The sequence below is a fragment of the Octopus bimaculoides genome, chromosome 1 (genome assembly GCF_046866305.1).
Source record: "Octopus bimaculoides isolate indiv1 chromosome 1, ASM4686630v1, whole genome shotgun sequence".
In the NCBI taxonomy this organism is placed as follows: Eukaryota; Metazoa; Mollusca; class Cephalopoda; order Octopoda; family Octopodidae; genus Octopus; species Octopus bimaculoides.
Window position 1 is genome coordinate 21665717 of NC_142928.1, and position 23313 is coordinate 21689029.

General features: G+C 31.0%; 1 protein-coding gene across 2 annotated transcripts in view; it reads right to left on the bottom strand.

The window, feature by feature from the left end:
• The window catches only part of LOC106882189 (guanine nucleotide-binding protein G(o) subunit alpha), a 125678-nt gene that overhangs the window by 16699 nt on the left and 85666 nt on the right, over positions 1-23313 (bottom strand). The window contains exons 4-5 of one of the 2 annotated variants that reach the window (XM_014932780.3): positions 18822-18833; positions 6306-6466 (exon numbers count right to left, since the gene is read on the bottom strand). In XM_014932780.3, coding sequence (XP_014788266.1) covers positions 6306-6466; positions 18822-18833 — 173 coding nt within the window. The remainder of the gene's footprint in view (positions 1-6305; positions 6467-18821; positions 18834-23313) is intronic. The other variant, XM_014932788.3, reaches the window with a different exon arrangement.

Here is a 23313-nt window from a genome sequence, read left to right on the forward strand (position 1 = left end):
CAAAGACTCACTCTACTTACTAACTTCATCTTATTCTCAGTCTTTTGTCATATTTAAGATTGTACTGAGCACAATAATGCAAAGGTTACTCTCAATAGCACCTTCATTAAAAAGCAGAATACCATTTATTGTAGATTCCAATTGCAGTCACGAAAACAACAATCAGTTAAAGATGTTGAATCTTATGTCACAATTCTTTAGTCTCAAAAGCTAGTATTAATTTTAGGCTGTAACTGCTGATATGTACCAAGAGGAAAGCATTTAATATATTAATTTATTTCAGTATACTCTTCTGACAAAGACTCCTTAAGAACTCTTCATTGATGTTGTCCAAGCTTATTCCCTGAAAGATACTGAGAATGCAGAGCTTTACTAGTGAATTTCCTTTTTTCTTAATGACCTGTCAAGAACTAAAGCAGTGGTTCTCAATGTTGGGCCTGAAGCCCACTAGTGGGCCTGGGTAAATTTTGAGTGGGCCTGGGAAAATTTTGAGAGGGCCTTGAAAATTTTCTGGATTGGAAACAAGCTGCTTTTAGTATTCAATTTGTAGTCTTGACCAATATTGCTGAAAAATTTTTCCCAAACATAACAAATGTTTATTTAGAAACGTTACAAGCCAAAACATAGCAACACAAAAAATTTGTTAAAAATGTAACAACTTTGGCAACGCTGGTTTGGACGTCAGTGGGCTTGGGATTTTTTGATCATGAAAAGTGGGCCTGAAGATGAAAAAGGTTGAGAATCACTGAACTAAAGTACAAAATAGAATCTAGCAATAAGCATACTGCTGCTTTCAAGAACAAAACATGCCATAATTGTAAAAAACAAAAGATGGGCATTTTTCAAAAACATACCAGTTAAAAATAAGACAATAAATATGTACAGGCAATCCAAGGACTGTGCTATTGACAATAACTTGTATAGTAACCCATGAATAGTTAGTACAGTAAAAAGACACAAGCTATCTTTGTGAGTGCTGTGATAAACAACATCCTATGTACATTAGTAAAATAGCAACAAGATACCAGCTTCAACTGTTTAATTATTTTTTAATAACTTTAAATGATCTTTCAAGGACAAGCTAACTGCTTCAGTTATTAAAATTCTTTTTTAATATACCAGATAAAAAATTACCATTATTTTATAATATGAGTTTCTATAACATGGATTAAAGATTTGTCATGATGATGACAATAATGGCGATGTTCGTCCAAACCAACTAATAAATTTGAATTGAGACAGTGCATTGACACAAACCATTTGAGATCCCTTTACTTAAGATATTCATTTCATCATCAAATGCTGTCATTTGTAAAAACCCATCTTTAAGAAAGTGCCGTTGTTACTTTTGGTAAACCATAATTTTTGCCCCAAATAAATTCTAGTGGCTCACAATCTAGGACCAATTTCAAATTTCAACTAAGCAAAAAATGTTGTTCTTTGAGTAAATCATATAGACACCAAAGATTTCCTTTCAATATTTGAATATCTTGTCCCAGCATTAGCTAATGCTCTTTACAAATATAGAAAAGGATGGGTGTCTTTTGAAAATATTCCTATGTAGCCATTTTATTTGCACCAATTGTTAAGGTTACTTTTTATTTTGTGACATCATGAATCTGGACCAGTGAATTTGATACTAATATTAGTTTTAGATGTTTAAATGCCTTTTGTTGTTAGATTTTCCCATTAAAAAATGGTTCACCATATTTACAGACATGATATTAATGATGACATGCAGCTTGAAGAAAGATCAATATACTTTCTTTTGAAATTAACAAGTCTATGAGAAAATTCTAACTACTTTTTGTCCTTTTGAAGTTGATATTGGGATGGGGTGGGGAGACAGCTTGATTAATCATCATCATGCATGACAATCCCAACCTTTCATTTTATGACCCACTTTGACGTGTAGATTTTCAACAGTTTTAGAAAAAAATCATACATCATCTTGGTAAATAACATTATCAATGTTATTTCCAAGAACATGTTCAACTGGCTCTTCTAATTCCATATAGAAGACATGTCCTAAAGACCCATTGCTTTAGAAATTTCCTTGCCTCTGAACATATTTCTATCTGATATTGACATGTCCACTTCCAGTTAAATATTTCATGTCAAAAGGAGAACAATATACTGATTTAATATTTAGAGTTGGTTAACAACCTTAATAATGTCTATACATATCTTGAGATCTCTATTGCATTAAAAGAAAGCCCATTAACTTCTAATGGAAACCTCTTTTACAATATCTTCATTAATTAGTAACATCAGTTTTGCTATGACTAATAGATTAAAGTTTATTGGCAATGGTCTTGCCTCAAACTAACATGGCTCCCTATCTTTGTTGAGAAGAATGTTAGCTGTAAAAGCTCTTAATCTCCCAAATTGTGCTGGAGATTCAATTTCATCAATTAAATTGAGATATCAATATTAATCACACCCATACCAAATAAGCCATATTTTTATTAATTTTTAAATCAGCAAAAGTAACATTCAAAACTTCTACTCTTATAATTTTTTATTAATGCATCAAAGGTTCCCAAAATTTCAATAAGTGATCCTTTAGATTATTTTAGTTTGTGATCACACTTTCTTAATTTTGGTGTATTCAAATCTATCAGGAAATTCTGAAGTTAAATCAGTTAACATCCTGAATTTTACACTGATCATTGTAGTTTATTTTAGATCATTCTTTTGAATTTTCTCAATGTTTTGTCATAGCTTTGCATACTACTTTAAATGATTCTTTTTATTCACGTACAATAGAAGCATTACCAAATGCAAAGAATCTTTTTTTGTCTCATTTGAAATTTAGAAATATTACCATGCTGGTAAATGAAATCAGTGCAAGCATTAAGCTTTGAATCAACTTTAAAGATATTCTAATATGATACAGCTGATTGCATGCCATCTATGAATTTCATCTTCTGCATCCTGACTTTTACCTTCAATTTTATAAAATTTACAAAACAAGTTGATTCAAATAATCTTGGAATAACAATAGACAGATTTAGTTAGATGCTGATGCTGTGATATGAATTTGACACTTTTAGCATTTATCAGTTTCTTCTGGGGACGAACTGACATGACTGTATTGTAAGTGTCAAGGGTTTCATCATTTCCCAAATTTTTCAAATGGCCCAATACATTACAAGCTATTACATCAATTAAGTATCCAACTTAAAAACACCAAATTACATGCAAGAACTCAAAACATGCAATAATATTAAAATAACAATTGACATTACAATTACGATCAAGACATTATGTTTTTTGTATGGTTGTAACAATAATGTATAGTTTGTACTATTATATAGGTTACTAATATGTACAGTTAGTACTACAATATGGACAGTATCATTTACATATATATATATATATGTATATCAGAGGTGACTCCGGGTCATTAACATCACTCAGGCTCATCACAGATTTCGATTAAGACACATGCCTGCTCGAAGAAATTCATGTTTTTCTGCTTTATTTCTAGCTCCAAATGGCTTATTTTTTATATCTAGCACAATGTCATTCTCCATTTCTAAGTTAAGGGTTAAAATAAAGCAACCCTGCAAAACACAACTAATCTTTACACACAGACGCACAGAATAACAGCAATCAAATAACGACTGCGGAATGCACAACAAACATCAGCGATCTGACTGTTGCCTATACTCTTGACAAGAAATGCCAGTTAGTTTTTTTTACACCTACTAGGCTTGTTTGTATTAGTCCGAGTTGGTGGATAAATTTCTGTTCCTTTAACAATATTCATAGAGTGGAATTTAAATCCTAATCTCTATAGAAATTTATTGTTTCAAGAAAACATTGAATTTGAATTACTTTTAATTTTTGTGATTATACATAACAACTCGGGCTGTAACTCGTGTGAATGATGTCGAGAGAATGTCTGGTATGAATAATACTTTTTTGACACAGGGCACTTCTAAGACACTGCCAGATGCTGAATGAAAATAAATGAACTACAACCAGGCTCAAAAAAAGGAGCCTGAGTTATTGGCTGCAATTACATACTAAATTTATACTTGGGCTAAGCCCGAACAGCCTGAATTGCCACTTATATATATGTATATATGTATATATATATATATATATATATATATATATATATATACACACACACACACACATATATACACATACAGACTAACTTAAGTACTGTTGAAACTCATATGAATAGTAACTTATCTATAGTTAAGTACTGGGTTGTATATAACAACCTACATGTTATAGACAGTAATATATGTATAGTTAGTACTGTGATCCATACAATAAACTATGTATACTTAGTATTGTACAGCAACAGTTAGTACTGTTATATGCAAAGATAATAACATATACATAGTATTGTTATAGACAACTGATGCGTAATTAATCTGTTACAAAGCCAAAGTTTATATTTAAACTGTAGCAAACAAAAAAATTATGTGTTTGTAAATTCAATTCCTTTATTATGGTTTAAACCAGCAAATTCTGTATTACAACTGTGACAAAACACTTGACTCTACAGCAGTACTACAGACAGACTCTACACCAAGAACAGACTGACTGATCAAGCAATTCCTTAGATTATTTCATGTATAATCTAATTATGATATTTTAATAGGAAGTTTAGGCTGATTTTTCTCATCCTTCTGTACTGACAAGCTTTACAAACAGTCAAATTACAGTAGAGTAAGTTGTCTGCATACTACAGTCTATACTAGATTGTTTCTAGTACACAGGATTGATATTATGACTATATTATAAGTACAGACTGTATCATTGCTTGTGCTTACCAGATATCACATAACTATTTTCAAGGTGATTATCAAGTCAAAAGTACACCATTTTCATTGGAAGAGATCCATGCATTATTTTTGGAATGTCTAATGTATGATTTTCTCTTTTGGATGTCATCCATTCCATGAAGAGTCTCATTAGTGGACAATACATATTACTGTATATGTACCAGTATTCACTAACTCTGCTACAACCTTCGTCTTTCATAACAATTGCATACACTGATAGTAATGTTGTACATTCCAAGGGAAATGTGATGTTGGTTTATAAATATAATTTTAATTGCTGCACCATAACTACACAACATATTACTAAATACGTAGAGGTAGCATAATGATAAAGACAGTAACTGATATATTCAGTTAGTACTATGATATATACAACCTATATATAGTTACTACTGTGATGTAGACAACAACCTATGTGTAGTTAATATGGTGATAAATACAGTAACCTATGTAGAATTAGTACTGCAAAATAGACAATATCATACTAAGAGTGAAGTGAAATAAGGAATGTCATTCTAGTGAGTAGAAATAGTGATATTTTTATAAAAGTAATTAATTCAAAAGGAGAAACCTTATGATAAAGGCATATGACAAGACAGAGTATACCCTGCCTTGTCAGGCTGACAAACTGTTTACTAGCTGATTAATATCACTACTTCATTTGACTTAAGTCAAACTAATATGTAGTAAGTAATACATTGAAATAGTTCATGTCTGTAGAATGTCAACAGAATATGTTAATAAGTTAGCAGATATGTTAGTGGCTTGGATCACTCCATACCTGCCTTGTGTTGTTTGGGTAGCAGGAAGATAAAATTCACTTAAAATAGTCGATAACATTGAGATAATATTAATTTGGATGGTTCTTTAACCCTTTCAGTACCAACCCGGCTGAAACCACCTCTGGCTGTGTAGTACAAATGTTTTGTTTTCATAAGTTTTGAATTAAATTCTTCCACCAAACTTTAGTCACAATTTATGTTTCTAACACTAACAATAACTAAATTATCTTACTAAATTCTTTGTTATATTTAAAAGTAATTAAAAGAAACACAGAGCATCTCAAAATAAATATGGTAAAGAAAGGGTTAAGCAGTTTCAGTAACCAAGCAAGACATCTATACTCGACAGCTCGTTATTCTCACCTCTAAAGATGTATAACTAAAGATATGTATGTTTTACCACCTAAATAAATGTTGTTTGATTTGTTTAGTCTGGAGTTCAGCGTTCCGTCAATTTCTTTAATTTTATAGTAGAAAGTCAGGTATACAATCTAAAGATGTATAACCCACTTTCTACTAAAAACACATGTAGACACAAGTGTAAAGAAAAGAAACAATATTGACAAAATATTTGAATTGCAAATTAGCTACAGCAACAGGCTTTTCACAACAGAAATAAAATTTAATCCATAATATGATGAAACTGAAAGCATTATCATCATGATAATAATTTTATGTTGGACATTGGAGATTTGATTAATTAAACACTTACTATTTAGCAGAATCATTTAATTGATATTCATTTGATCTCCCGAAACACTCTTGAACTCCTGTGTCTGCCCACAGTCGTTTCATAGCTTGTAATAGTTCATCTGAAAATGGTTCAGTATCTTCCATTCTACCTATGACATCTAAAACCATTTTGGCATCACACTAAAATAGAAAGAAAATATAATTTTAAACAAAAATCAAGATTAAAGGAGGAAAAAAAAACAAAGGAAAGAAATAGACAAAAATTTAGGTTGTTAATAAAATTCTTTGAAGTGAAACATTGAAAATGGAGCAATCTAATTTCAAAGACAAAGGAAGTTTTTATTTCAAAGTGCTGTTATTTTGTCTGAGATCAAAAGACATTTTAATAGCAGCTCAAACAATTAACAACTGTTGTCTGAAAAAAGTAAGAAAAAAAAATTTAAGAACTTAGCAACTTCAAAATTTGAAAGAAATCTTAATTTGCACTTGCTGTCTAATATATGAAAATATTTTAAAATTTAAACAATTCAAATGAAAAATAAATAATATATTTTGAACAAAAATCTAAGGATATATAGATATAGTAAAAGTGAAACAGGACATAATCATAGATTTCAATGTGGCAGAAACATTTTAATATACAGTGGATATTTACAATTATAAGTTTAAATTACTGAAACAAGACAGCTAATTTCTGATCAGCAAATGAAAAATGGTAATAAATACTAAAATATTTTATGTATAATGGGGAGAAAAGTGAGATTTTGAAATATTACAGCAATTGAATAGTTAAACAAATTAATATATTTATTGATTCAACTAATTTGGTGACATTTTCAGTCATATTTACACTCATGGTGGTACAGTGTTTAGAGATAATAACTAAATCTGAAGAGATATATATTTATTCAACATTTCACTAAAATAATAGAAGGATAAACAAAACATAAAGACAAGGAACAATGCTTTACTAGATGCTAGAAGTGATATAAAAACCATTGATACAATAGTATAGGTTTTTGCTGAAGCATTTTACTTGTCTTTTGTGAAGGAACTTTTGAGAATTCACAATGCATATTTTAAAAGAATCATATACACACATAGACACAGAAACATCAGACAGTGTAAGTTGTATGAACATAATGTAATAATGATGTTCAAAATAACTTTCATGAATCTTGGAATGTTCTTTCATATCTTAAAACATCTGATCCATTTGATATTACAGATGAGCTATGTTAAAATGAGATATTCTATCTGGCCAATGTCATCACACAAGTAGTACGCTCTCCTCTTCCTTGTCAGTTTAATCTTTAACTAGAAATCCTACAGCAACATGACAACGAGGCTAGAGATGTTTTATGATGAATTTATAATTAACAACATTATTGGTTGTTTCTAGTTGTATTTACATAGCTTTGTCTCCATTTTCTCTTGAATATCAAGGTATTTAGTGAGGGAATAGACAAGTTCCCTCTCCTACACAGACTGAGTGAGTAAGCAGCTGGGCTCCCACTGTTTGAAAATCTGATATTGTTTAAAGGGAAAGATTCAATTCAGAAAGAACATAATAAAAAGACATTACTATCAAACTAAAGAGGAGTTAAATAAGTATGACTGCTTATAAATGAGTATTTAACTGGATAATAGTCTTGTCATTGTATTTATTCAGTTGATGAGCAGCAAATTGATAGTTGTCGGCAAAGAAAAGATATCTAGTAATGGTGAACAGCTATGCATGAATAATAACAAAATGGAAGTATTCAAAGATTGAAAATGTTTCTTAAGTAGAAATTTTTGCCTAAAAACATGGTACTAAACCTGTATTTTGAAAGACATCTAAGAAAATAACAACTGCATTACGTTAGGATTTAAGAACATAATATATGTTTACACTTTCATGTAACATAATTTGGCCCCAAATAGCTGAGTTAAAGTTCTGCGTTCCTTGACTTTCAAATGTGTCACTAAAGTACCGTTTTGATTTTATTGTTAGTAAAACAAACTGAGATAAGCAGGTAACTAATGGTCAGTCAAGTAAACAGAAAAAAAAAATAGGTGTTCTGTTCAAGCTTATATACATAGATGTCTACATTTAAATACTGAACCAGACCCCTAAAAGTTAGCATCAGCCACATAAAAGGGCCAACAGAGTAGTTGGAAAGTATATTGTGTTGTTATTTCATTTTCAACGTTATTATTATAGTTAATTGATTCTATCTTAAAGTAATTTTATTATTGTCGTTTAGCCACTAATCAACCTTCAATGATTAGACCTATAATCAATAGTATTCTATCCACGATCACCATATCTAATCTGTTCTTATTTAAAAAAGCAGGGTGTTGAGAGAAATTTGACTGCTTTATTTAATAGGTCAAGTGACCATTCAGAGGCTCTCTAGGTGGTCTACAGTATATTTATTATTTACTGAGAGAAAAGAGAGCTGCTTTGATTTTTGCAATCTCTCCAAAACTGGTGTAGTTGATGCTTAACTAGAAATGTTTCAGTTGGTTGAGGTGGGAAAAATATGGAATGGGAGGGTGTTCTAGATAGGTGCAAGAAGGATTGGAAAGTGTTTTGTGCAGAGTTTAGGTGATGAGACCTATTAGAGATCATCAAAGGAAGAGAGGCAAGTTCACCAAGTAGGTTCAAGTATATATGGTATTTAGCATGTTACTTCTGTTGAGCCAAAGCTATTAGAGTGGTAGCAGAAAAGGCAAAAACATGGTTTTATTTTGGATGTAGCTCATGGTGTCTCAGAATAAAGTTATACAACTGGGATCGGGTTTTTGCAATGTCGTATATGTGTACATGTGATGTTTGATGTATGACTAAAAAAATAAGATCTAAATCTAAATCCCAGACAAGGTCTACACAAGCTGTATAGGCAGTCATTGAAGAAAAAATAGACTGAAGGTGATGAGGTAGGGCACACTGTTAAAGTTCCACAAGTTTAAGTTAGACTCTACTGAAAAGGAAAAATTGATTAGCTTGGTAAGAATAAGAGCTAGCATAGGAGCACACAATTTGAGGAGAATGAAAGAAACATCTTTTTAAGACAGTAGGGTGTGATTTGAGATTTTTGCTGGTATTTCTTGCAGGTCAAACCATCACATAAATGCTCTCTTTACGGTGGCTCTGGAGGAGTTGTGCATGAGACATATATGTGCATGCAAAGTGGCTTTGATGAAAAATGGGCAGCAGAAACAATGGATATAAATAGTAGGACAGTTACATACAGGGTCCTCTTTTGTACTAAGACTGAAGATTACAATTTTGGAAAGAGGCTGGGTGATACACAAAGGTTTTCTTTGATTATCTTAAGGTGATCTGGTATGTGTGGTAGGAGGGTGACTTTCTGTGGGAGTTATAGTGATATTTTTGAAGTATAGCAATAGTACATCTGTGAGTGAATCACTTGGCAGTTTGGGGATTATAAACATTTGTTGCATGAAAGATGTAGAGAGACATACTTTGGAATAGTGTAGCAGTTACCTGGTTAACTGTCTTTGAGAAGATAGAGGTGAAACATTTTTTGCTAAGGTCAGTCATTCTAGTTGGCACTCATCAGATAATTAGTACCCAAGTTATGTAGCATGTGTAACACAGAAAGAATATTTATTGCTCAGAGCTAAACAACAAAATTCAAATTTTTTAACACAGTTCTGATTATTGGAAACGTCTGATAGAACTGAAGATATGTAGAGCCAATGCTCTGTTATAAAAATTGAAAAGATGGTGAAGGAAATCATTTTCCCTTAAGATGAGGAACATTTTAATTTAACTATTATTAAATCTTATTTGCATGATACTCATTGCAGTGGTTGGAAGAATATGAAGATGATTAACGAAAGTCTTCAAGAAGGGTCAGAGTAGAGAAGTCAGGGTATAGGGAAGTTATTCCTGAGATGAATAAAACTGCAATGAAAAAAGTCTCAAATGATTCAGAAATTAACGCAAGGAGATAAAGCTGTCAAGGAAGTAAAAGGTATACAAATAGCAACAACGATAATATTATTTACTTCAAAGTTTTCAATAGTCATGGACTGTCATATATAAACATTTCTATGTAAAACCCCTATAATGGTGCTCAGTGAAGAAATAGTGATTTTGGACTAACTTGAAAACAGAGTGCAATCTGATCTTTAGAATACCATGTCTAATAAGTTAGTTTTTCTCATACGAGGTCTGATCAATAAGTATCTGGACTGTTGCCATAGTAATGAAGCTAAAGCATGCAGAGTGAAGCCACTTGGCAAAGATTGACCTTGAACTCTGCTGTTCATGTACACTAAGTTTTAACGTTCTAGCTCACTTCTGCTGTTTACAGCAGTGCTTGGAAGGAAGGTATGTAGCATGTGATCACTGCATTGACCATGACAGAAAAAGTTGTCATAACGATACCTGCTCAGAGGCTTATGCAAAGTTGCAAAAAGTGTATGGAGAGGAATGTATGAGCTGCACAGAAGTGTATGAGTGGTTCAGACATTTCCAAGATAGCTGAAAAAATGTCAATTTTGACGAATGTTCTGAGAGACCTACAACCAGCAGAACTGAGAAAAATATTGCAGATGTGCATGCAATTGTGAGAAGAAAATCATCAAATCACCATCTGTGAGTTATCAGAGGATGTGCAGATTAGTTACGGTTCAGTTCAGTTCATTATCACTGAAGATTTGGGTATGAGACATGTGTCTGCCAAGTTTGTGCCAAAACTGCTTTCAGCTGACCAAAAAGACACTCAGGTTTCAGTTGCACAAGATCTTGATTGTGTCGAGAATGATTAAAACTTTTTGAAAACTTTGCGTAGGCCTCTGTGCAGGTATCACCAAGCTTTTGGCAAAATTTGATGCAGATTCTCTGTTCAACTCTCTCTGTCATGGTCAATGCGATGATCACATGCTACACACCTTCCTTCCAAACACTGCTGTAAACAGTGGAAGTGAGCTAGAACATTAAAACTTAGTTTGATGCACTGTAGAGTTCAAGGTCAATCGGTGCCAAGTGGTTTCACTCTGTGTGCTTTAGCTTTGTTACTATGGTAACAGTCCGGATAGTTATTGATCAGACCATGTATAGCTCCAAATAATCCACTTGATTTTTAGCTTTTAACATTCTTATATATTCTTATTATTTTAACTTCAAGATTAGTGATTTAAAATGCTCAAGTTGAAACCAGATGTATTACTTGTCACTCTCATAAGAAATGGTTAAATGTTTGACACTAGAAAATGCATGTAAGTAAACATAAAATATATCGAGTACAAAAATTCACACAAAATTTCCAATTTGCAGACCCATTCAACAATTGATGAGAAAAAAGAAATCTGAAATCAATATATGAAGTAAGGCTAAATCATCTGAGTTTAAGTATATTGGCCAAGTGATGTTCAATAGATACAAGGAAAAAAATCAGATCTGCTTACATCCCACTTCCTCCAATATAATTTTTTAGTTCCTGCTTATAAGTTGTAATACAATAAATTTAATGGCTATAACAAATGGAAATGATCAATGCTAAACAACAGTGATGCTTTGTAAGAACATAAATGAAGACTGCTAGAGAGTTACTATTTTGAACCCATCAGTAGCAGTATTTGCAAATTGTTTTGGATAGAGTTAAACATTTAAATGAAGCAATTAACCAGTAAAAACTGAAATTAACCTGACTTACATAATCATATTTTTGACTGATGTCAAATCATTATTTCCATGTTAGGATTGGTAGAGGAATGAGAATCTACAAGGAAATATATTCTACCTAAGAAGCTGTACAACTAATATTATAACAATGCATGTATTACTGTTGAAAAGGGGTCCTTGTAAATGATGTGGGCTTTCTATAACACTTCTGTACAGAGCTGAGAGTTTTCACAAATTGATTTTTAAAAAAATAAAAAAAACCTTAAAATAAGAAGTATAATTTAAAATGTGGCAAAAGAATCAAAAATGAACTTAAACTATAATTCTACCAGTGGGGTCTGCTGAAGGTCCAGGCTTGTAATATTAAAATTCTCTAAAAATTGTGGGATAACTGAATAGCAGGAGAGAGTGTATAAACATGTTTTTAGAAAAACATAAAAAGTGCTTCTATTTTCCATTAGTTTATTCATTCCGACACATATAGAAGAAATATTACCAATGTTTAAAAAGTAATTCCAAAAGGGACGTAAGTACAGTCTACATTTTGAGGAATCTAGAACAATGAGTATGATTAAGTTCATTACAAATCAAAAATATCCATTAGATGATCGTTATATAGTATTGTTTCTCGAGAGTATTTTTTAACAACATAGCTCTCTGTTAGAATAACATTCCTCTTATTTTATCAACTCTGGAGAAATGAAAGACAAAAGTTGATCCTGGCAGAATTCTAACTTAGTATATAGGGAGACAAAGCAAAATACTATAAAATATTTGGTCTGCTAACCTAGTACTGGTATAAGTTAACAGCCTATATAAATAACGGCTGAGGACTATTTAAGAATGACTGCTCTAGTTTTTAAGTCATAATGTGATAAAAGTAAACAGAATTAATGAGATAGAATTAATAGTGATTTTTCAAATTATACTCTATCTCGTTTAGTCATTTAGTTGTAGCACAGGAGAGATAATCTATATTTCAAATCATGCAGTTCACAAGAGAAAGGATTCATTAACTATAAAATTAGATCATTAATCCATTAGCATTCAGATTACTCTGTCAACTGTAATGCTTATTTAGTCACATTATCTTCAATTAATCATGCATTATCTCACAAATTTGAGATTTTGATGATGTAATTGTTTATTTTCAGAAAGACATTGTAGGGTAGGAGTGAGAAGCTGAAGCTGGACAATTTGAACATAAATCAGATAGAATATTTGGGTCTGATAAGGTCAGTTGTAACGCTAAAGATTTAAACTAAGAAGTTTTCATAGAAGACACCATATCTGAAATGTATAAACTGCTAAAAGTCTAAGTATTAAAAAAAAAAAAGAGGGAAGAAGAGATAGAGATATACATTTGAAAGATAAGATACAATTAAAAATGTTAATAACAATGGTTTCTTATTTTAATTTCATTACATGGCAAATTGTTTAAGGGGCTGAGAACAACCAGCATCATTGGTACATATGCTATCAGCAGAAAAAGAAAATGAAAAGAAAAGCTGACCCTTGTAAAATTCAAACTCAGTCTGCTTGCAAATGGAACTGAGATGAAATGGAATACTGTAAGACATTTAGACTAGTGCTTTACAGTTTCTGTTGACTAAACCATTCTTGTCAACAATAGCACTGAACCTTTAATACATTATCTGGACCAATAGAAAAAATACAATAAAAATTTCTGAGGTCTGCTGTCTATAAATGAGGAGCTAGTAGGAAAGTTGTGACATCTAAAATTTTGATGACAGAATGTTCAATTAATGTTTTAATACCTAAAATACACCAGTACCAAAGACCCCCCCCCCCACACACACAATAAAAAAAAAACATGACTAAAGGATGAACCAGAAACATGACTAAAAGATGGACCACATCTTCACTGCTCTCATTCTCCTTTTTAGTTAGCATTAGATTCTTTCATGATTTTAATCTTCAGTTATAAATTCATTAACATCTAGGATTCTTTACACAAATATCAAATAAATCGCAGTACTCAAGTGGTACTGTGTTTTATTGACCCATCTTCCCAGGAGGATGAAAGGCAAAATTTCCATGGCAGTTTTGAACCCAGAATATAATGAACCATAACTAAATACCACAAGTATTTTGTCTAAGAATCTAACAGTTCTGATAGACACACACAGAGTCTCAACTGTTTGAACATCAGAGTTGAACAAAACCTGTAATAGTGAGTGTCTAAGAAGGTATGGTTGTGTGATCAGCTGGACTAAGGATGACCACAATAACTTCCAATCTCCCAAATTCTGCACTGAATTGTTACTAAACGAGGATATATATATATATATATATATATATATATATATATATATATATATATATATATATATATCATCATAAATATACAGGGATTAGCATTGAGTTGCTTCTCCAACATACTGAAAATTTAGAAATAGCAGTCAAAGAACTACTGATTCTAAACTACAAATTCTAAATTTTCAGTATGTTGGAGAAGCAACTCAATGCTAATCCCTGTATATTTATGATGATAAATGGTTTTACCGATAAAGGTTTTTTCATACTGAACTACTTGGCAAAATTGTTAATTATTAATTCTATTATTAATTGACGATTCCCTGCCCTTATTCTTGTATATATATATATATATATATATAGAGAGAGAGAGAGTCTGAAAGGTGTGGGTATTAGTCTTTCCCTTAGAGACAACAATAAATGAAAACCATGGAAATACTTAATTTCAAATGATGATTATTTAAGAGAATCCAGAAAATTTGTTGCAGGGAAATTTGGAGAATGTTACATAACCACTGAAATAGAACTTAATAAAAAGGACTATAAAAAAAATTTAAAAAATTCACATTTTGGTCCTTAGCATTCCTGGGAATTTCCAACTGTGTCAAGTTACTATTGTACCTATGTTCTTGTATCTATATCAGGTTGTTAGTGCTGCATCCATGTCAAATTAATGCTATGGCAATGTCAAGTTACTGATCTTCTCCCCAAGTCAAGTTATTGATGTACCCAAGCCAAGTTATTGATGTACCCATGTCAAGTTAATACTGAATCTATGGTCAAGTTAGTACAGCAGTCATGTCAAGCTAGTGCTGTACTTAAATTACTTCTGCAATCAAGTTATTGATACATCTATATGAAGTTATTGATGTCCCTAAGTAAAGTTAAAATGCTGGAGAGATTTATGGAAGCAAAACTGAGGTTAACAGAAATGAAGAATTGAAATTATCTTTCCATTTTGTCAATTTCTCCAAATTTTTTTTTTAATAGATCCACTTTCATGGTTTATTAAGCCTCCTCATTGCAACCAGCTATAGATATGTGCTCTGAAGTTACACACCACCTACTGCAGTTCTGCTTGTGACTCAATATTGCAGCAGATGCAACATAATGTTTTCACAAGTATATTCTTCCAGTGATTATTAAAAGATACTAAAAGAGAAGCTGCAATTTTCCCCTATAAAACTAATGTCATAATATTAAGTTAGATTTATACTAAAAGATGTAGATTGGGGCAATGTGATTGGCTTATATTTATTCATAACGCATCAAGTAGTCTTTCAGATAACAGAAGTACAGATTCCTTTTCTGTTATTGATACAAATAGAAATTCTGCCATAACAAATAAAACATAAAATATTGTACATGTGTGCACACATGCACAAACACACACATACGAGACAGATTCATTTATGGGAAAGTGGATATTTTGCCAAAACATTAAATCTGTAAAAAAAAAACAAAAAAAAAAACTGTTTGCTCAACAGTTATATATAACTCATACAGTCCTCTTTCGTTTCTTGTTTCCCTGGTCTCTGATCCAAGAATTTCCATATATATATTTATAATTGTATGCAAATATGCAAGTTTGCTGAACCATAATGTCTCATGTCACGTTCAATCCCACTACATGGCATCTTGAACAAATGTAATTTTCTATAGCCATGAGTTTACTTATACCTTGAGGATGAAATTAGATTGGTGGAAGATTGTATACAAACCCACTGAATGGATTGTACCTGTAATTGAAATTCAAAAGTACTGCTTTGTCACACAGTATGTCAGCTGATTCTGCATCAGAATGATGTTAAGGGTACATTCCTGTCTGTGGAATGCTCAGCCACTTTTTGTGCTAATTCATTGAGCAGGAAGGTAATTCAGTTGATCAAACAACTAAATCCTCATAGTTGAAACTGGCAGAGAAACACACACATACAGCTCTGGAGTCAGTACACAAAACCTTTAATTATGATACTGACTCTTCTATCTGTAATTAGATTAATCATGTACTTCTTATATTAACTGAAAGCACACATGGACAATGTGAAGCATCAAGCTATGTTGTAGCATTTTAACCTGCTAACATTTTGGCTTAATGGTTATAACTATGCTGTTGTAGCCTTTTTATATTATTTATTAAATAATTTACAAACAATTAAACATTATTAGACAACACTTACAAAATTAAAAAAAGAGATTTTATCAAATGTTTACTCTAAAAGAGCATCTTTGTTTACCAGTTCAAAAATCTTAGGAACATCAAAGTTAAAACTGAGCTTTTGAACATCTAAAGCAACTTATTTTTAAACAACCATTTTAAAAGAAATAAAATCAATGAAATACATAACCTCTCCTTCTTGAGATCAAAGCATTGATTAAATATTAAATTCAAATGTAGCACAAAGCATTAAATGAAATATAAATTATATTTTAAGACTAAAAAGTGTGTCCCCACAAGAAAAAAAATTTAACAAAAAAAAAAAATCAGTGTAACTATAAAATAGTGGTTAAATAAAAAATCCAGATCTAAAATTTACTAATAACTTGTTAGAAACAGAATGGTTTGTAGCTTTATAGAAACTCTTAAATCTGATTTAATTATTTTCAATGCAGAAAAGTCAAATATATGTAAATTAAAAATTTTAACAGATCATATTACAATTTTCATAGTCTGTCTCCATAGCTCCTGAATACAACACATAACTAATTTAAAACCTTTAAAAATTGGTGCCAAAATAAAGATGTGCAAGATATATATGAAGTGTTTTATTTAATAAAAGAAATACTAAATAGTTTATAGCTAAGAAAAAACAAAATAAAACTAGGATTTAACATAGAAAACAGGCAATTAGCATAGATTGACAAACTTTCAGTTTTTACAAGAAGCAAATTTAAGCATACAAGAGTAAATAAATATCTTCTAACTAGTAAGCACATATTGTATAAGTATAGAGAAAGGGGAAATAATATGTTGAAATCAATTAGAAAGGGCAATGAATGGGTAATAGATTATTAAATTTGCTATTAACCAGTCATGTAAAAATATACATCTTTAAATGGTTTCATTGGTAGTTTGTTATATTCCTAAATAAGTAAAATATATCTACTACAAAATTTAGGAGGTATCTATGAAGTGAGGTATTACTGGTTTACCTATTTATCTATATAAAATATTGTCAATATCAGTATTGCTACATTTGTTTAAGATAAAAAGACAGCATCATTTCTGTCTAGAATTTATTTACTAAATCAACAGATTTTAGAAAATTGCTAAAAGAAACTTGGGTATAATATTCGATGGATGATTTATAATATCCAAACAAGATGCTTCCTTAAAGTAACAAAAAACTATTTTAAGAGTGAGACAACAGGGTATTGAGATAATACAAGTAGATGTTTTAAAATGACCTAATCTCTCAATAATGCACAATGGAATTATGTTCCTGGATCAGTAGTGGGGTAAAAGGACAGGATTTATTCTTAGACTTGGTGATAGATAGAACTATAGTATCAATCCTGAGAGAGAAAGAGAAAGAGAGAGGGAGAGAGGAGTGGGCAAGTAAACAGGAAGAACTGATCTAATCCTTTTGAGTCACTAAATCCAAGACTAAAATAGAACACAGAACAAAGAGAGCATGTGCACACACACATGTACACACATAGTCAGACAGTGAGAGCAATGTTACGCTGATCAATAAATAGTTTCAGAATGTCTAGGTTAAGATGAAATATGTCTCCAAATTGTTTAAAATGTTGACAGGTTTATTAAGTGAAAATCGAAAATACAATTTGCTTTAAAGGAAAAGGCTAATTAAGAATTATTGTGATAGGATAAATCAAAGTGATTTCCCATAGAAAGAAAAAAGAAAAAAAGAAAATGAAACAGGAGGTTGCTAAGATATTTTTAAAAAAATTATTTAAAATAAAATACAATCCTTCTTTATTTCAAAATTATATTGCACACATAGGTTTAATCATGTAGTGTTTGCTGAAAGACTCTTTTGTAATTACTAAAAAGAAAACTATGAGAGCAACCATAAATAAACAGATGTACTGGTGCAGACCAAATATTTTATTTCTTCAATCACATTTACAACTTCAATGTATAAAAATCCAGTTTCGTCAAGAGTTAAAGGAAACTTTACTTGACCAAACACATAAACCTCCAACAAATAGATGTGAATACAAGATGTTAGCTACATCATTTTACAAATGCATTAAACATTAATTTTGAACAATAATCTGCCTTAAACACTTTAAATTCAAAATATTACTTATGAATAAGTAAATTTATAGATGAATGACATAAATATAAATTAAATATATGTTGAGAGATTATTGATAGAAACTATAGAAAGGATGGGATAACTGAATTGCATCAATGTGAAAATTAATGTCATGCTTGGAAAAATACCACAAAATCGAAATCTATGCTGTGTGTGTATACATAAGAAAGAGACAGAGAAAGAGTAGGTGCATGTTTTGTTGCAATTATAAAATATGACATGCAATCTGAGTTGTTGATCATAAAAGAGGGAAATGAAATACATGTATAGTTTTAATGGAGGCAAAAAAATGAACAGAAGACTAATTTGATAGTAAGTATTATCTCACCTGCAGTTGACTCTTTTTGAAAAGGAAAACAAAATTGTGAGAATATGAATAAACATGAAATTTCAATAAATGTTACTCAAGCTAAAATGCTAAGAGTAATTAATCAGCAGCATTAAGACAATGTTATCAAATTGATATCAAAACGGTGAAGCCAAAATTGTAGTAATAAGAATGTAAAAATATTGTTTCTAAAAAGATTCAGCCATAAATATAGCCCTAGTGATGGGTAACGTGGAATTTACTGAAGTAGACAGTCAATGAATATGTTGAGAAAACTGAGAGAACCAGTTTTATATTTATACACACACATAGGTAGAAAAGTGGAGAAAGAGTATTCTTTAAAGTACCATTATGTAGATTTCTTGCAAAACACAACACCAATTTTAACATTCAATTGAACTGATTCCAGTATATTGCTGGTTTTCTTTTATCAATGCAAATGAGGTGAAAGGTAAAAAAACCAGTGATGTCTGAACTCATTATGAACAACAACTAAAAAATATGAAGTATTAGTATGATGCTCTACTGCCTCAATCATTTCCAATAATCAAACAATATCATATAAACTTTGTATTCTCTCAAACATAATTAGTTTGTAAATATTACCAATTGACAAACTACTGCATGCTGGAGAATGCAGTATGGTCTTCAATTAGCTAGAGATATGACATATCTGGAACAATGAATTTATGAATCACATCTAGTTGTTTGCGCTCAATCAAAGCTGCTTGAAAGTACACAAGTGGCAGATGATCTATTAATATGCCAATAATGTGAACTCAAAATTAAAATCTGTATAGTAAAAGTGTTAAAATACATTGCCACCAGAAAGATAGGTATAAATAAAACATTTAATGTTATTAGCTTAAAATATGTTTCAATACAACAAAAATATTCAAACTAACATGTAATTTAGTAGGCAAAAATGTAAGATCAATCCACAAAGATGAAAATCAAACACTGAAATCATACAAAACAACAAGATGTGTTTTTATTGAACAGTTAATTTTGAATTAGTCCTGATGGCTAGAAATAACACTGAAAATATTCTTAAAGAAAGAGTGGTTTTTATTTTTGTGACTAGGTACAAAAATCTTACAATTTAAGGGAGGTTTTAGAAATGGAGAATTGTAACATTTACACCTTTCTTAAGAACATTAACATAGGTGCAACAGACATGGCTGTGTGATTAAGAAATCTGCTTTGCAACCATGTGGTTCCAAGTCTGATCCTACTGCACAGCACCTTAGGCAGGTGACCAATACTCTGTGAATACCTTTGTGGTCAGAAACTGTACCTGTGTGTACACTATGTGTGCTTGCATGTATCTGTATTGAGGTGTTTGACACAGCTAGTGCTATGTTAAAAAGGTAACTTAGCCATTTAATAGAAATATATAACTGAAATAAGTACTGGGGTTGACAAGGTTGACTTGTTGCTGCCCCAGGCTTGTTTGTAACTCAATAACTGAAACCAGTAAAAGAATAACATAAATGAAATGAAATAGCTTTAAATTGAAACTGCGCTGCAAACACAGCTCAGCAAGAGCTTTCTTGTTGAATTATTAGTGGCACAGATCAGTTTCAAATAAAGAAGAGTGAACTGAATTGCATGAAATTCCCTATAACTGCACCAATCAATGGTATTTGACAAACCCTACAATTTGTTTATTTATAAATCATACAAACTGAATAAAATGCAAAAATTATTTGCATTAATTTTGTTTTAATCTTCTTTATGTATATATATATATATATATATATATATATATATATATATATATATATATATATATATATCAAAGTAATGATGAAATATATGTAACCATCTGAGATAAGTTTTGTAGCCAGATGGTAGGAATGTGTGATATGGAGAGAAGCGAAAGGATATAACTTTGATAAAGTTAGCACAACTGAACAAATGTCTTCCACCTTTTATATATCAGGTTATAGTGTAAACAGCATGAATGGTGATTCTTCAAAGTCTCTAAGTTCCTTCTTCCAAAGATATATTTTTTTGAGCAATGTAAAGTTAGAAAAGTAGACACATTGCTATTAGACTAGATCCTTTCCTATCACTTCTTTTCTTTTTTTTAAATGACATGCAGAGATATATTTCTAGAAAAATGTCAGAAACTATTTTATATCAGATTAGTAATGTTAATTCACACACATTATTTAATGTTATATAAAAGAATTATAATTCTCTAACCTAGTTATCCGAAGTTGCAGGATAAGACAAAATTTGCCATAATAAAGTTGATCAACTTTTTCAAATTCCGTTTCAATTTTTTCTGTATAAAATATTAAACAGAAATTGTATTTTCCTAAAAGAGTTCTTTAAATAATTGAACTAAAATAAAACTAACAACAGAAAAATTTAATAGTTAACATTAAAAAAAAAAAGCTTTTACAACATATTAGTATCTTAAGTGTTTATAAATTTGGTAATAATTCTTATTGAAAGCAAACTGCTTCAGCATTTGGCATAATTCACATTGGTGGTGTTCAGAAAAACTGAGAGTTAAAAAGTAAAACATATCTGAGAAAGAAGTATAACGCAGTAGTTTATTTAAAAATGTTTTTTAAATACCTCAAATACACTAAAAACTGAAATAATTATTTAGAAATTAACAAGTATTCACATGAAATGTGAAGTGTAATTAGAGTGTCAAATATGCTTTTTAATAAGTATTAGCATATGATGCTGATGCTGATATTCCTAATACATAGATCATTTAAAGCAGGTAATTGAAAAGTTTGGACATTTTTGTCACCATATAAGATCACAAGTATTTTATTGAAATTTGAAAGCAATGTAATATGAAGCCACACACGTGTGTGAGTGAAACGCAACCTTCTTGAAAGGTTGCTTTTCATACAGACATGAAAAAAACCCCAATGATATTTGAAGTATTTTTAAATGCATATCAGGCAATATTAAAAAAAAAATCCATGTTTTAATTTATACCAAATCAAATTTGATATCCAGCAAATGGGTTTATAAAGATTTAATTTGATTTGATGTTATTAACCTCAATTTCTACCTATTTTTAACAACTCTGTTGCTGAGGAACAGATTCACATGATTTTCCTTTCGATAGCAGATGTTAGTATTTCTTTTTTTGTTTTTTTACCCTTTTAACTGTTTTACATCCAGCCTTCCAAACTTGCATGAGTGAGATGGATTTTCTTCAAATGCAATTATTTTTAGTCAGAAACCCAGGTGATGCTCCTGCTGGTACTGGTGATGTGAATGAAAATGTCCCTTTCACACCCAGATATGTGCAAACAAAAGGAGACAAAGCAATGACGAAGGTGCACTCTTTCGTTATGTTGAGGATTAGTCAACTTTTCTGCTGCCATTGGATGAAGAGTGAAAACAGGGTAGCGAGGATTTTTTAATCATGTTAGGGACAAGACAATCTTTGTGGGGCTGGTGCCATGATAAAATGCACCAAGAGCATGCTGTAAAATGGCTAGTGATAGGAAAGCTATCCAACTAGAAACCATGCCAAAAAATTGAATGTACTAGTAAGACTTGGTCCTAGGTTCATTTTGAGAGCATTAACTCCAAATAAGAACTGACTCGAACTGTGACTACTTGTCCAACCCATGCCAGAATAGGAAAGTGGATGTAACAATGATGATAATTATAATGTTCCTAATACTTATTCTCTCATCTGTGAAGTAAGAATAGAACCTGTTTTCTATCAATCTAACAAACTGGAGTAGTTATGTGCTTTGCTCATAAGCACAATGCAATGACTGTAGTAAGATTTGAATTTAAAGCTATGTAAGTGGGTACTCAAACAGTTTAACTTCATAAATTTCCACTTTATTATTTATATAAGTCAAATAATTTGATTCTATTGATAAAGTACAATATCATAATAGAGAAAAGAAAATTCAAGCAAAACTATTTTATATATTCAGAAAAATTTGTCCTAGACTATATTTGCTGGAAGTGTTGTTGACCTCTTCAGAGTTGTGAAGCAGGCACATACTTATATACATAAGTTGTATAGAATTTAGGTGGTGCATATATGAATAGTAAATTTAGCAAACGAGAATTGTCTCTAATCTAATCAATATACAATAGAAAATGTTTTTGTAATTCATTTTTCAAAATATGAAATTCAGTTTCATTTTCTCAGCAACTGAAACCTGAAGAGTCATATTTTACATGGCACTTTACAATAAGGTTTTGATAGAACTAATTATATTGATTTCAAATTTTGGCACAAGGCCAGCAATTTCTGGGGAGGGGATAAGTCACTTACATCAACACCAGCGTTCAACTGGTACTTATTTTATTGACTTCGAAAAGTTGAAAGTCAAAGTTGATCTTGGTGCAATTTGAACTCAGAACGTAAGGACAAAAAAAAAAAAAAAAAAATGCTGCTATGCATTTTACCCCCTGTGCTAACAATTCTGCCAGCTCACTGCCCCATAGAACTGATTATATTGACATCAATACTTTGACAACTGTG